Below are 16081 nucleotides of genomic sequence, written 5' to 3' on the forward strand. Positions count from 1 at the left end.
TTGTAATAAATTATATGGTGGCTTACATTTTAAAAAGCATTTTCACGTATCTAATACTGTTGTGGACAAGATTAGTGTCTTAATTGCATATTCCCAGCAGCTAACACATTGTTTAATTTACAGTAAGTGATCGAGAATTTTTTTAAATTTAACTTTTATTTTATATTGGAGTATAGATGATTTACAGTGTTGTGTTGGTTTCAGGTGTACAGCAAAGTGGTTCAGTTATACTATACATATACCATTCTTTTCCCATATAGATGATTACAGAATGAGTAGAGTTCCCTGTGCTATACAGTAGGTCCTTGTTGGTTATTTTATATATGGTAGAGAAATGTTTGTTAAGTGAGTTATTTTATGTCTTAACTTTGTGAGATATAGCAATGTTGATTATCACCAGTTTCCATATGAAAAAGCTCCATGGAGTTGGGTCAACCATTACCTGCTTAACTTCTTAACTCAGAAATTCACACAATATTTAAGTGGCTGAGACAGAACCTTCATTAGTTTGGAAAATTTGTAGTTACTTTTAATTTATTCCTATCCTTCACTACTGCTGCTCGTGATCGTTCCTTTGAATTCTGTGTCTACTCTGGATTCTGATACACAGTCTTCACCCTAGACTTTCCATCCCATGCCGGGGCCTCCCTGGCTGCAGGCAGTCAATGCTCTAATCCACTGTTCACAAGGAGCCCTGGTCAGCCTGAGGAGCGTGGTGGGGTAGAGTAGTCAGCACACTGGGGTGCAATATAAAGCTTGCTACTAAGAGCGAGCTTTCTGACCTTGGCTGCTGTGGGTCTCAGTTTCCTTATACATACAGTAAAATGAGGGTTGAGTGGTAGTATCTGTGTGATCACGTGAAGTGGAAACATTCTGGTGACATCCCTCTGCTTCTGTAGCTGTCCTTCTGCCTCATCTTAATGCCCTTTATATCCCAGCTTTACCTGTGAGACCAACTTCATATTGTTCTAGTTCCTCCTTTCCCCAGCAGGCAAGTCTCTACCCAGATGTCTAAGCCCAGTAGGCTCATTACCTATCTCTGTCTTCCTAAGTTTTTCTGTACAAGAGGGTAGGTGCAAGGATGAGGTGCGATTACCAAGGTCCCCCTACTCTGAACAATCAGAATCACACTTCTCAGTGCTTCATACTTTGCTACCTTCTATGTACCTTTTTGTTTCATGGGTCAGGACATTATGTGCGTATATTTTTATTCACATGAAGTTACATCACAGTTTAGCCTTCCAAATGTTAAGGCCTTTTCAAAAGGAAAATAGCAAATCTCATCAAAGCCCAGGATTGTGGAAGGGTAAAAATCCACTCTCACCATCTTTTCTTTAGTGAAAAGCCACAGTTTGGATTTGGGGAGGGCTGGGAAGTGACTTTGTGTATATATGATTTTCAGGTTTTTTATAGCATCAGTCCACCAAGTCATGTCCTTTTTGCCAACCCTGAGCCACTGTAGTTATCCACACTCCATATGTTGGACTCTTCCTTCTCTGAGGTCTGGAAGTAGTTCCATGCAAGGATGATGCCATCAGGGAACTTTCCACATACTATATTAAGAAAGAGTCTCAAAAATATAAGCAAAAACAGTGTGATGGTACAAACTAAAAATACCACAAGGAAGAAAACTCAAAAAGAATGAAAGACCATGGAAATATTCCTATACGTCTAAGAATCAAGATAGCAAATGATGTGTCCATGAAGGCAATGCACTTAGAGAAAAAAATAGGAAACCAAAGAATGGGGGGAAGTACTGCAATTTGAGACTGCAGAGGAACCAGATACTTATGCATAAGCTCTGGACCTGGAGGGAATCTTGTTTTGAAAAGAAACAAATTCAAATAAGTGATATAGGACAATCCTCTGTAAATACGATTTATGTGTAAATGACTGTGTGGTAAAAATAACCTGTGGCCACTTCTGAGGTCTTTGAAAACAAATAAGTTCTAGGGTGCCCGTAATGGATTAAGTAAAGTCTTAAGTAATATATGATAATTGGACATAAACCAAGAAAGAAAAATATGCACTGGGGAAAAAAAAAAAGATACAACAACTTACCTATATGACAGCCAGAGCTTTCAGAGGATGGATTTGGAAGTCTTTATGTTCTTATCTGGCAAGGTGCATCTGTGATGTTTCAGGCATCAGAGCTCCAGCTTCTGGTGCAGGCTGGGTTCAAGGGAAGGGTATGGTCCATCCTGGCCTGCTTAGGTGACACAGCCACCGGGATGTCAATTTTGGGGTTAATGCTCAGCCATGTGAGGGACGTAGGGAAATTAGGAAGGGAAGAACTCTCAGCCTTTCCTTCTTGTTCACATTCATTCCACTGTTGATGCCTCACTTTGATTCCTGAAGGTGGGTTTAGAGTCTTGGTCCAGCATGGGTTCCCAGAGAATCTGGGACCTTGATTCTGGACTTTAGGCGAGAAGCTAAGCAGGATTTCTCTGCCTGTTTTTCTCCACATTCAGGTTCCATGGGGCTGGTTGCCTGTATGATACCCTTTATTTTGTAACCTGTTCATGGAGCCCCCTGTTTGGTGACAGGGCTTTGGGCCTTGATCTCCTAATACCTTAAACACCATCCAGGGAACTGAGTGTCTCCTTAACTCCTCTAGCACCACATGCTCTTTCACTTTGGCTCTTCAGTATTTTTGTGTTGCAGTTCCTCCCTCCCCTTCCTCCCCTCTTGGACTCCCACTCTTCCTTAAGACTGCTATCTTCCCCCTTCCCCATCCTACTTTCCTTTGTTATGCTTCCACTCTTCTCCCATGGTGCATAGGCCTGACTCTATTAGAACATGTATCAGTATCGACTCACTTGTTTGAGTCACCCACTGGACTGTGAGTTCCTTGGAGATGGGCTCTGTATCAGAAAACCTTGGGAAATAATAGTTGGATTAATTCATTCACTTTCCCTGTTCTGGCTTTCTGTTCCAGTACCTGATCTGTCCATTCCAGGCACAAGAGCTAGGACCCTGTCTTGCCCTTGCCAGCTAGTAACTCCCCTTGATAACCGAAGCTCATGTACTAAACCTCAGTCCAGGGCCTTCTGCCTGTGGAATCATGCATGTTCTTGTCTTCTGGCATATAGAGTTGACCCCTGAACACCACTGGGTTTGAACTGCATGGGTCCATTTTTATGTGGATTTTTTTCAGTAGTAAATACTACAGTACTACACGATCTGCATTTGGTTGAATCTTTGGATATGGAGGAACTGTGGATACGGAGGGCTGACTATAAGTTAGATGCAGTGGAGGGTTGACACCCTAACCCTTGTGTTGTTCAAGGGTCCTTTGTAATCCGACTCCTTCATCTCATGTCACTGGTGAATTAAGACTGAGAAGTGCTCTATGGTTAATTATGCTCTTTTTTCAAGCCAGCTAACCTTGTTTTTTGTCATTACGAGGTGCCTCTCAGTGCTTCTCTGGTCCTTATGGGTGGGTCTAGAGCAGTTCTCAAAGTATAGTTCCTGGGAACCCTGATTAAGAACACCTGAGATTCTTCATTAAAAGTGGAAATTCCCAGGTTCTTCACCTTCAGAAACTCAATAGCAGAAAATAGATGTATGTTGCAGGGCTGGCTTCATGGGCATGTGATCTGTGCAGTTGCCCAGGCCTGTACTTAGAAGGGCCTTGAACTTGGTTTAAAGCTCTGCTGGTGCTGCCTTGAAATTCTTAGTAATTTTTGAACAAGGGACCCTGCATTTTCATTTTGCTGGGCCTCAGAAATTTGTAGCTGGGCTGGTTGTGTGTGTGTGTATATTTGAGAGTAATGTCAGAAATATCCATTTTGAAGAAACAAGCCCTCCCTAACTTTCTTCAGAAACTTACCGTGAAGACTTTTTAAAAAGTTTATTCCTAATGTTAGTGAGGATATGAGGAAAAGAGCAGTCTCATTTATTACTGTGGTAATGTTATTTTCCTAGAGGGAAATTTAATTTTATACACATTTAAACCTTAAAAAGTTCCCTTGGATTTGAAATTCAAAATCTTAATACATTATTTTCCATATCTTTGCCCTTAGGGCTATTTTTTTTTGTTTTGACTTTTATTACCTTTATTTCCAAATTTTATTCTTATTAAGGTAATACATGCCCATAGTTTAAAAATCAAGCAATACTAAAAAGCTTATAATGAAAAACAGCAGTTTTCCTTCTTTATCCCTCCTCACCCCTAAATCCTACTCCCTAGAAGTAATTCATTTAGCTATACCTTCTGGTATTTACTCCTCTCTTTCTATGCTACTTATTGATTTATCAAATTTAATCTCTTAACTTCCTGTTATAGTTGAGATGATTTAGCTTTCTTATACCTTCCCATAATCATTCTAATGTCTTTAATGTATATCTTTTTTGCATGTTTTCCTAGAAATTTATTGGTTTTATATGCATGCGTTTTCAGGTAGGTTTATGGAATTACGATGTTGTATACTTGTATCTTACTTTTTCCATCAAGCTGTGTGTTTAGAGTTTGTCCATGTGGCTTTATACTTGCACATGTATCAGATAGTGTGAAGAGGTTTATTCACTGCAGCATTGTTAGTGACAGAAGAGGATTAATGCCAAACTAAATGTCTATTACTAGAGGATGGATTAAACGAATATAGTAGAATACTCTGCCACAGTTAAAAAGCACGGATTAGATCCCTGGTCAGCAGGTGCAGAACAGGTGCAGGTGGATCAAAGTTTCTATGGGTGAAGACTGGAACATCACTTGACATAAGCCCTCTGTGTGGGCCATGTGTGGAGGCTGGGCAGTTGATCCATAGGGCATCTCGATGCACCGAGGTGCCCAAACAATGCCCTTCCCTCCCTGGTCCCTCTCCAGACCAGCTTGGCTATCACTTCCTAGGCAGTGGTTCGTCTCTTGAGTCACTTTTCTCCCTGGATCCCAGTCTTTGGAATTCTCCACTTTTCCTTGTTCCTTGGATCCCAGTCTTTGGAATTCTCCACTTTTCCTTGTTCCTTTCCTGCCTTTCCCACTTTCAGCCCCTTTTATCCAACTGGGAAGAACTCCAATAGCTTATATTAAAATAAGGCCAAGTCGTTAATAATAGAAGAAATGTTTTCATTCCTTATAGGCAAACCCTTCTATTACAGAAAAGGAAAAAAAAAGGACTAAATGTTCAAATATAAGTATATACAGCCAAAATTTCATATTGTTATATTTTGTTCATCTTTTTTTTTTAAATGTTTTCTTTTTAAGGTAGAGTTTATTAATTAATTAATTTATTTTTGCTGTGTTGGGTCTTCGTTTCTGTGCGAGGGCTTTCTCTAGTTGTGGCGACTGGGGGCCACTCTTCATCACAGTGCGTGGGCTGCTCACTATCGCGGCCTCTCCCGTTGCAGAGCACAGGCTCCAGACGCGCAGGCTCAGTAGTTGTGGCTCACGGGCCCAGTTGCTCTGCGGCATGTGGGATCCTCCTAGACCAGGGCTCGAACACGTGTCCCCTGCATTAGCAGGCAGATTCTCAACTACTGCGCCACCAGGGAAGCTCTATTTTGTTCATCTTTATGTTCTTCCCTTCTTTGCCATATCCTTTCTCTTCCCCTAGGGGAAGAAGGCTCGGGAAAGTATCATTATAGATCCAGGCTCAAGGAAGGTAAACCTGTCTCAAAAGCAGTGATAGTGCAGGTCTCCAAATGAAGAATGGTCATGTAATTTGTTATGAACTGGAAGTTAATAATTTCCTTGGACTTCCTGTTGGAATCTTACTACTTCAGCTGTGTAAAGACTGTCCTATGATACCTACAGACTACCTTTACAAGTCCAAGTTTGTTTCTTACTATGAATGTTAATTAGCCATATAGGAATCTGTCAAACTACAACCTCACCACGTCTCTCAAGAGCCCTGTGGAGGCAGCCTGTGAACCGGGTCTGGGAAGATGTGAGTCTCTGGTGCGGACTGGGGGAAGCTGCCTTTGTTCCTGGTGTGGCAGGTGCATCGCTTACATCAGGCCCAGTGGAGGCTTTGTTCTTTACCTGTTGGCTCTTAGCACTTAGCTCTCAAAGGTTTATCAGAGGGCTCGTGGTGCCTTAAATAAGGGGAATAATAGTAGATTGGGGATGGGAGAGAGGTACAATTAAAGGGATGGGAAGGGTCTATCAGATATGAAACCCAGGTCTGTGATTTATTGTTCTTCTGATCATACAGGTGCCTGAGAAGGAACACAACTAAATAATCAGATAAATTTAATATCTCTTCCCTGCTCCCTTCATTCCTACAGACTTGTCTGGGAAGATTTTTTTTTTTTTTTTTTTGCCTGAGAGAAAGGAGTCTTGCATATACAGGCAAAGCTCTGTTTTAGGCCAGTTAAGACCTTAGCCTCATTCATAGTTTGCCCCATTTTTTGCACTCAGGGCCCAACCTCATCCACACATTTGTTCCCATTCAACAAATGTTTATTGAGCTTCTGCAAAATGGCAGGTACAGTCCTGTGCACATCTGAATAATAGTTTTGAAAATGTGTACAAAGCTCTTACTTCTGAAGGGTGAACAAAATTTCACATGTTACTAGATGGATTCCACTGAGAGCTAAACAATTTTACAAAATTCTATATGTGTAATCAGTTTATTGATCACTTTTAACACAGTTGGATAGGTATAAACATTTTGATTTTTTCTGCCTCAACTTCTGTTTCCAATCAGGCTCTGTAGACTTTGTTTCCTGCCTTTTAATGCTATTTGGGGCAGAGTCCACAATGTTTCCTTCTCTTTAAATTAGTAAAAGTTGAGATCCCCTGCTCTGCTGGCCCTGCAGTGGGCCGACTTGTGGCTTTGGGGATACAAATTCGGTGGGGACAATGGTTTGTGTGATTTTCCTCCTACTCCAGCTGTTTGCATTGTGGGTAGGGGGTTAGAAAGGCAGAGTCTACTATTTCACTATCTTCCTTTTCTACTTTAGCAACCTTGGAAATTATGATTGGGGGAAGTGCTAGTCTGGTTCTGAAATTTCCCCACTGCTTTGAGACTTAGCTCTTCAAGGTGTGGTGGTGAGTAAGCAGAGGGACAGAGACAAGTTGCTCTTAACTCAATTGACAGCCTTGTTTGTAGCCACCCTATTAGTGGTTACCATGGTTCTCTCACTGTCATTGACAGATTTTTGGTGCAGCTCCGGCACATGCATGAGTTCTTTGGAAGGACCTACAGAAACTTCCAGACAGTTCCCTGACATGAGACTTCAGAGGCCCCTCCCTCTGAGATCCTACTTCCAGGAGACATGGGTATTCTTTTGCTGCTGGACCCCCTTGTCAGACTGCCCTCACCTGAGGAACCTGCAAGTTAACTCAAGCCCAGCCCACTCAGTGGAGTTCGTTTGATCATAAGAAACTCATATGTTCTTGTCATGACATCTACCCTGTGTTCTGATCACTAGCTGTTCACCCTGTTGGTGAAGGATTCCCTCCACTCTACATGGTATAAGATGCCCAGACACAGACCACCCGACACTGGACAGATGAGACTGGCAGCAGTTTATTGTCGCTTATACGCACAGCCCCGTGGGGAGGAGGGCACCACATGCCATTCAGGGTTACATGCAGTTGTACTGGGGAGTAGAAGGAACCAGAAAGGCTTCCTCTCCCATCCACAAGGGACATTAGAACTTACCAATCACTGAGGACTTTGGCACATGGAACAGAGAATTCCTCTCCTCGCTTTCTTGCTTTCCTGATAGTTTATTGTCAGCACCACCCCTACATCCCTGCACCAGGATCGCATCTTTTCTGTCGCTCCTCAGCATTCTGCTTGAGGTGGACTTCTCTCCTTCTACACATTCTCCCTGAATGAAACCATTCATTCCCATTTAAAAATGACCATCTATATATTTATGATTCCTACAACTATATCTCTATCTCAGAACAGTCTCCTGAGTTCCAGATCTATGGATCTAGCTTCTTGGATGTCTCCACTTGAATACTCACAGACCCTTCAACCTTAAAAGCCCCAAATCAAACTCATTGTCTCCTTCTTCACCTCCCAACCTGCTTCTCTTTCAGGGTTTCCTGTACTGGTTAAGGACACCACAGTCCACCCACTTGCCAGAAATCTCAAGGTCCTCTTTGACTCCATTACTCCCCCCGCATATTTAACCCATAACCAAGAAATGTCAGTCTTACCTCCCACAAGACTCTCAAGCCTGTCCATTTCTCTCCATCAGCCTCCTCACCAGCCCAGTCTACCATCACTTGACTTTTGGTCACTTGACTTTTTTGGTCCCATAATAACTCCTTAGTCAGTCTTTTTGCCAGTGTTCCCCTCTGTAATTTATTTCCCCTCTGCTGGCAGAGTGAACTTTCTGAATAGACCACATCATTGCTTTACTTAAGGACATATAAATACTATTCAGTGTCTTTAGGATACGCACTCTGTAGTATGGGTTATTCATGTGATTGCTACCAACTTTTCAATTTGCTTTTCTGTCTACATCCCATGCATTTTATACCCCAGCTCTATTAAACTCTTATAATTTTTTCAAATCTTCTCTTATATAGCTTTGCAAGTGCTGCTTCCTCTGCTTAGAATACACTTTTGATCTTGCTTTTGCAGACCTTTCCCAACCTTTCATCAAGCTGATTCCTACCGAGCCTTCAGATCTTAAGCTTAGACTCTATTTCCTCAGGTTGCCCTTCCCTGACCCCTGAGATTTGGTTAGAACCCACCAATGTGTATTCCAACAGCATCCAGTATTTCTCACATCATAAGATTTATCACTACTTGCTTAATTTTTGGACACCCCTCTTAGCACTAGGAAGGCAGGGATTGTGATAGCTTACTATTACTCTAGCCCCAGTGTCTAGCATGCAATATACTTTTCCTTAATTGATCAAATTTTACTTAACTTTGCTAAACTCCAGCTCTAAAAGTGGGAATAATTTTAGGGACTGTCACTACCCCATTAAGAAAGATCTGGGAATAGATGCCTAGAGAGGCGAGAATATCTAGTGAAGGGCAGAGGTAAGATTAGTACCCATGCAGTCTGATTCCAGATTCTTGTTTCTTTGCCTTCATGCAATGCTCTCTCTCAGGGAGTCTTATTTTGTTGCCTCTCTGTGTGGCTCCTCTGCTTTTATTCCTCAGCCACGATTTGGAGACTGTGTGTAAGAAAGGGGGGCTGCTGCAGTCCAGCACACGGACAGCTCAGAAATGTGACAGCTCATATCCGGAAAACAAGAAAGGAGAAAAAGGAATAACAGAAGGTACCCCAAATTTCCAAAGCAGAAGAATCTGTGAGCTCTTCCAAACAGAGGCAAAAACTGCCGTCCAGAGAGCCTGGATGCTTCACAGCACAGGAGAGCAGTGGACACTCGTCAATACTTAGCCATCAAGAAGCAGGGGTTCATAGGGGCCCATTATGCAGTTAGCTTTCAGGTTTGATAAATATTTATTGATCTGTCTTAAGCCAAGAACTGTGCTAGGCACTGGGGATACGGAAGCAGTTCTTCTGTCAAGGGGTTTGCCGTGAGGTGAGGGAGGCAGACTAGGAAATGGACAACCTGAATGCACTGCTAAGGCAGCCACCGGCTTAGAGGGGTGTGGTAGCTCATGGAAGGAACACCTCGTAAGTTATTTAGAGAAGACTTTTTGGTGGAAGTGATGTCCAGAACGAAACCAGAGTAACTCAAAGAATATAGCGTCTTTCAGAAAGATTACAGATGAGAAATGGTGGTAATACAGTGAAGAAGACATAGTCTGAAGTCAACTAGTGGATCGTGGTATCAGTTCTAGTTCTGTCAGTTACCAACTGTGTGACTTGAAGCAAAAGTCAGTTGACATTTCCACCATTAACCTAAAATGTGGACATAAAAATGCATACCTCATAAGGTTATTGAAAGGAGAAAGTAGGCTATTATATTTGAAGACTGTCGTGAAATGCAAAGTACTATAAAGCTGAAGTATTATTAAGTGAAATAATGTATACGACTACGACTTAGCATAGTGCCTGCCATGTAGTAAACCCTCAGTAAATGGCAGTCGCCTTCTGCTGTATACCACTCCCTTTACTGGTTTGGAATTCCTGTTCCCTTCAGAGATGAGTTTCTGAAGAGCTAGAGCCACATGACATATGCCGCTAATCTATACCTCAGTGTCATCTCCTGCCTGTTTCTTTCCTCTCCCATTTTCCAGAGCTAATCCCACAACCAGGCTTTTTATGGCGGATGGGTGGTGTTTCCGTGTTTTCTTTCTCCCCTTTTACTACCTTCGTGGCAGGAGAAATAGGGGCTGGAAAATGATGTGGTGAGTGCCCCGTTAAAAGGGGGCCTGAGCTTTTGCCGTAAAATGATTTAAAATCTAACATTTTGGAAGAATTTTTGGCCTCATAATGGATTTGTCTGTCATTTTCCCAAAAGTGTAATTTGGAGATATCTTGATTCTTTTTTTCCTCAGTTTTTGTTGAGCTATAATTGACATATAATATTGTATAAGCTTAAGGTATGCAACATGATGATTTGATATATGTAGATGTTGTAAAATGAATACCACAAGTTAACATCTATTACCACATGTAGCTACAAAATTTTTTTCCCTTGTGATGAGAACTTTTAAGATCTACTCTCTCAGCAACTTTCAAATATGTAATACAGTATCGTTACCTAGAGTCATCATGTTGTTTGCTACATCCTCAGAACTTAATTTATCTCATAACTGGAAGTTTGTACCTTTTGACTGCCTTCATTCAATTTCCCCAAACCCTGCCTCTGGCAACAACCAACCTGTTCTCTTTTTCTATGAGGTTTTTTTTTTTTTTTTTTTAAGATTCCACTAATGAGTGAGCTCATACAGTATTTGTCTTTGTCTGACTTATTTTACTTAGGACCTTATGATAAGTGTCCTGATTCTTAATTTTATATAGCATATCACTCTTTGTTTAAAAACTTATTTCTTTTTAAATAAGCTTTGAAGGTTATACCGTAGTAGGGGTAGAAATGATTTTTTTTATGGTAACTCCATATTCTTTAATGAAAAAACCTCAACTGTTTTAGTTCTGTGTTGCAATGACTAAATTAATACTGACAGTGAGAAGGGTCTTGAAGCAACTGAGCAGTTGGCTTATAGAAAATCCAGGGAAGGAGGAAGTATAGAACCAAGTGACCCTGTCGCTATGAATCTGTTTATTACTCTTTGTTTTTAGGTGAGGGCCAACTGCAGAGGACACAGAAAGGCAGGGCAGGTATGTCTAGCTGATCAAAACATGCCAGCAAGTCCAAGCATAGTGCTTGGTACACAGTCGGTACTTGACTATTAAGCACCCATTCTACCCAGCACTGTACCAGGCACAGGGTTTAACAGTGAGAGAAACAGTTCCTGATCCCAATATGCTTGTGATTCAGTGATAGAAACAGACTCACAATTAAGCAACGAAAGCACAATGGGAAAAGTGCTATCCTAATATAATTTTGCACAAAGAACTTTTGGGGCAAATAAGAAAGATCAACAAATTGCCTAGGTGGGAATGAGATAAATGATACTGCTCTAGAAAATGTAAGGCAGCATTTATAAACAGGATAACAGCACAGGATAAATAGGTAAGGGCATTAAAACTGTTTTTGATGGCTAGTGAGGCAGAATGAAAAACATTATCTTCATAAAATGTGCTGATGGAGATAGAGCCAGGACCTGAACTCAGGACTTGTGATTCCAGGTCATCTACCCTTCCTACCATATAATGCAGCAGCTTATTATCTAAAAAAAGCAGCACATATATTTTTATAAATTGCACATGTAGTTGAGTCATTGTAGGCAACAGATCTGGAGAAGGAGATGTTTTTCCTTCAAGGTTTCAGACTCATCTTTTCTGGCAGCTCTGCTTGGGCCCAACTCTGATGTTTAACTTCTGATTACACATGGGGCATGTGATGTATCTGTTGTTGTGGGCATTTAGATGGAGGAAGAACACTGGAGCAACCTTTGGTCTTTGATCCCTGGACTGCTGAAAGAATGGCTTCGTGGAGAAGTCGAAAGGGAGTAATGAGCAGGGGGAGGCAGCCTCTGCAGCTGCACGTGGTTAGAACAGGTTTGACCACCACCCAGCTTCTCATTGTTACCCCACTTTCCTGCTCAGACTGACCCTCCCTGTCCCACAGCCTTCCTTCTTCATACAAAAGGACAGATCTAAGAGCAGTTGCTAGTCCAGAGGGAATTGAGGAGGATGGGTAACAATTAAGAGTCAGCCCTATAGGTAGTCTTGTTGGTAGTGAGAGGGGGTCCGTTTATAGTGTCAAGGAGACTCATTCTCATTCTGGAGGAAGACATGCGTCTATTCCTCAGGGGATGTCGTCTATGAGTGTGGGGGGGATGGCTGCAGGGTGGACTGATCCTGAGAGCAATGTCAGGGAAGACCTATGACAAGTCCAGGACTCTCAGACCGAGCTCTTGACCTCTCAAAAGCTTCTGTAGGAAGCCTTGCTTCTTATGCTGCAGAAATTTCAAAGACACTGGACAGAAACTAGAAAGAGATGGCCAGACCTTGAAAGAAGTATGGTCTTCCCACCTAGGATCTCAAAAGTCTGTAAAGCTAGATCGTACTCTATATGAGCTCCTTGGATGTTACCTACCCCTTCTCAGTAGAGGGAAAGAAAATCACTCCCTTCAGTAAGAAGACAAAGAACATTAAGGGATGAGCAGAGAAACATTTTTAACACAAAATACTTTAGTAGAAAGATGCACGGACAAAAGAGTCTTTGACTCCCCCAGCACCACCCAAGGCAACAGTATAGCAGGTATGTACCAGTGGCATGAAACCAGAAAAACTCCCGGGAAGCCCTGGGGAAAAACATGGTTTCCTTAAAGAGACACTAGTAGAAGTAGAGATTATTTTCTTTTTAGCCTTTTTTTGGTGAATTGAGTGATTAAACAAATCTCTGAACTACTTCTGACTGCTGGTGCTGTTGGTTTTGTTCTATTTTTTCTTTTTGGTGTTATCCAGGAAGTGCCGTGGTGTGTGCCAATGAAGAATACCTTTATGATTCTCACTCCAAATAGGGTAGAGCTCTTTTTTGAACAACTTGTTATTCTTCATAATGACTAGAGAGAAGCTGACTCCATGGAGAGAACCAGCAGCCAGAGAGAACTGGATTAGCACAGAGAGACAAGAGCTGTTCACCATTTACAGCCTTGGTCAGCATTCTGAAGACCATATTGGATGGAAGCAAAGCCTCTAGGGTAAATCAAATAATAAAGGCTGAAATTTCAAGGGCTAAACCAGTGATTTTCTTAATTAAAAAAAAAAACATGCATCTCACCTTTCCCAAAGGTTCTGGTATAATTTTCTTCCTTACTGTTTACTATTATCCTGCTGGGAAGATTTTATCCAGTTTTATTTTCTGTAGGTTGTATTTTGAAAGTAATAGAGATTTAAAAAATTTTTTTCAAACATAAAATGACCACATTTAATATGCTTTTAAGAAGTCCCCTGCCCTACCCTGGAAATCTGGTATGCTTTTTAAAAAATCATGCCCACCTTCCTCACCTGTTAAATACCCAGTTGAAAATGCTTGGACAAAAGTTTGAAATATGTGGAGACAAAGATGATGATTTTTGTAATAAGGGTGCTGAAGCAAGTTGTGCACATCTCATTACAGGATAGACTGCACAGGACAGACTTGTGAGGTTGGATGCAATGAGAACACATACTGCTCTTTATAAAAAGGGTCAGTGGATTAAGAAATGTTTCTGCCCACAGCTCTGCGTAGGGAATCCTTGACCTTCTTGTTCCTCAGACTGTAAACAACACAGTTCAGAAGGGGAATGATGATGGTGAAGGTCACTGAGAGAAGGAGGTCTTGTTCTACAGAATTTTCTGACTTAGGCTTGAGGTAGTCAGTGGAGGCACAGCTGTAGTGGACCATGACCATGGTGAGGTGGGAGGCACATATGGCAAAGGCCTTCTTCTGGCCCTCGGCTGAGGCGGTATTGAGGATGGTGGAGATGAAAAGAACGTAGGAGATGAAGACCAGGCCCATGGGAACCAGGATCACTGATAAACTGACAACAAAATTGATGATCTCATTGACAGTGGTATCAATCCGGGAGAGTTTTATGACAGGGAGGATGTCACAGAAGAAATGACCAACCACTCTGTGACAAAATGGTAAGGTAAATATGGATGTCACCTGGACAGCTGCCATGGCCAGGCCAGTGCTGAAGGCTCCACACATCAGCTGGACACACACCCTCTTGCTCATGATAAGTGCATATCTCAGGGGGTTGCAGATGGCCACATGGTGGTCATATCCCATCACTGTGAGCAGAAAGCGGTTGTTGATGGCTAAGGTAACAAAGAAGAACACTTGAGTGGTACAGCCTGCCAAGGAGATTGGCTGGTTCTGGGCTATGAGGCTGGAGAGCATCCGTGGAATGGTGACCAATGTGTACACTGTCTCTGAACTGGCCAGGATGCTCAGGAAGAAGTATATGGGCATGTGGAGGTGACAATCAATGTGGATAATGGTCACGATGATGGCATTGCCAGCCAGGGTTAATGTATACAGGATGAGAAAAACTGCAAAGAGGGTGATCTGGTGTTCATGGAATCTGGAGAATCCTAGGAAAATGAACTCTGTCACTTCTGTGAGGTTTTTTCTCTGCATTCTTCAGTTTCAGTGCCTGAAAGCAATGCAGGGAGTCAACATGGAGAAATTCCCATCGTGACCTTAAAACAGGGATAGAGAGAGAAGTGTGGGGACACACACACACACACACACACACACACACACACACACATGCACACACACACACACGAGTCTATTTCCTCACTGTATAATCAGGAGGGTGCTGGCATAGCTCTATGGCTGCTTTAGCCTCCTCCCTTTTTTCAATTTTTACTGTCTCCTTAATCTTTTCTTAAGCCTCTAGGGAATGACCAATATGTGAGACTACTTCACATATCCTTTCAAGTTCTTATCCTGAATATGTTGTTGTTTTTGTAGAGCGTGGATGGAAGGTTGTTTCTTTTAATGACATGTAAGCTGCAGGGCACCTGAGCCTCCACCATCCCAGCTTTGCCTTTGTTTATCTTCTAGGGAAAGTACGAGAAGCTGGCACAACAAAATGGAGACGAAAGAGTTAGACTTACTGAATTAAAATCACTGGTGCCACTTAGGAAAAACTTCTGGGAACAGTGTACAGGGAGCAGAATTTATCTCAGGAGAGCTGGTCTTTAGGGACACGTTAGTGGGAGTGAAATTGAGGTATTGGGGGCTCAGCCAGGATGGTCTAGGTGAGACAAACCGTTGACAAAGTTGCTTTGTTGTAAAAGTATTAACAGGGATTTGAGGGTTTAGGTGTGAGTAAAATAAGGAGAAAAGGGGGAAATTGTTGGAAAAGAGAGGAGGACCAGCAACATGTCAGAAGGCTGAACCTTTAATGAAAGAAAGAACCGATTTCTTTTTGGCAGAGGGAATTTTAAAAATAAAAGAGGTGTAATAATTGACTTTAAATTGTTTGCTAAACTATATTGTGATGTAAAACCCCCCAAGAGCCCCAAACTTTCATTTACAGCTGTCATATGTACAATCTTGAGTTAGTGGTATTTGGAAAAGTGGAGAGAGTTGGGTGATGGCAGTGCAGAAAAAGGGTACCATATGCAAGAGGTAAAATCCAGAGGGAGGAAGAAAACTTCTTGCCAGTAATGATTGGAAGAAGTACAGGGCCTCTCTTGTCCTATCTTCCCCCTTGCAAGCACACACGGTATTTCCTGGAAGTTTGGTGAGGGACTCTGGGATCGCCACCACATATCAAATGGTGGTTTGAACCATTTTCTGCAAAGAACAAGATAACACTAGCAGGCTGGAGGATTTTGGCAAATCTAGGAAACTTACAGTAGCAATCTAGAAAACATTCTAGATTCTTAGTGAATCTAGATTCCTAGGAATCTGGGAAACACAATCTAGAAAATGTTGTGGATATTCTGGAAAGTACCAATGTGGGAAATAAGAAGGTAGACATTTAAAGTAGAAATGAGTGCGCCCCTAATTAAAGTAATTTATGTTAAGAGGCTGCCAAGATACCAGTTGGATAGGTAGAGATGAAAGAGTGTCAGTGCAACTCTAAGCAGCTTTTTAGGAAGGATGAGGTAGAGC

The 16081-nt window shown here is 41.9% G+C and overlaps 1 protein-coding gene across 1 annotated transcript; it reads right to left on the reverse strand.

Annotated features, from left to right (window-relative positions):
- Positions 1–13660: 13660 nt before the first annotated feature.
- On the reverse strand, positions 13661–14590 carry LOC101326247 (putative olfactory receptor 10J6). The gene has a single exon (XM_004317907.4). It carries the CDS (start codon positions 14588–14590, stop codon positions 13661–13663), a length of 930 nt encoding a protein of 309 aa, XP_004317955.3.
- Between the last annotated feature and the right edge of the window lie 1491 nt (positions 14591–16081).

Source organism: Tursiops truncatus, chromosome 1 (genome assembly GCF_011762595.2).
Source record: "Tursiops truncatus isolate mTurTru1 chromosome 1, mTurTru1.mat.Y, whole genome shotgun sequence".
NCBI lineage: Eukaryota > Metazoa > Chordata > Mammalia > Artiodactyla > Delphinidae > Tursiops > Tursiops truncatus.

What these genes read in the sequence shown, in the direction of transcription:
- LOC101326247 (XM_004317907.4), bottom strand. Translation starts at nt 14,590, where the DNA reads ATGCAGAGAAAAAACCTCACAGAAGTGACAGAGTTCATTTTCCTAGGA.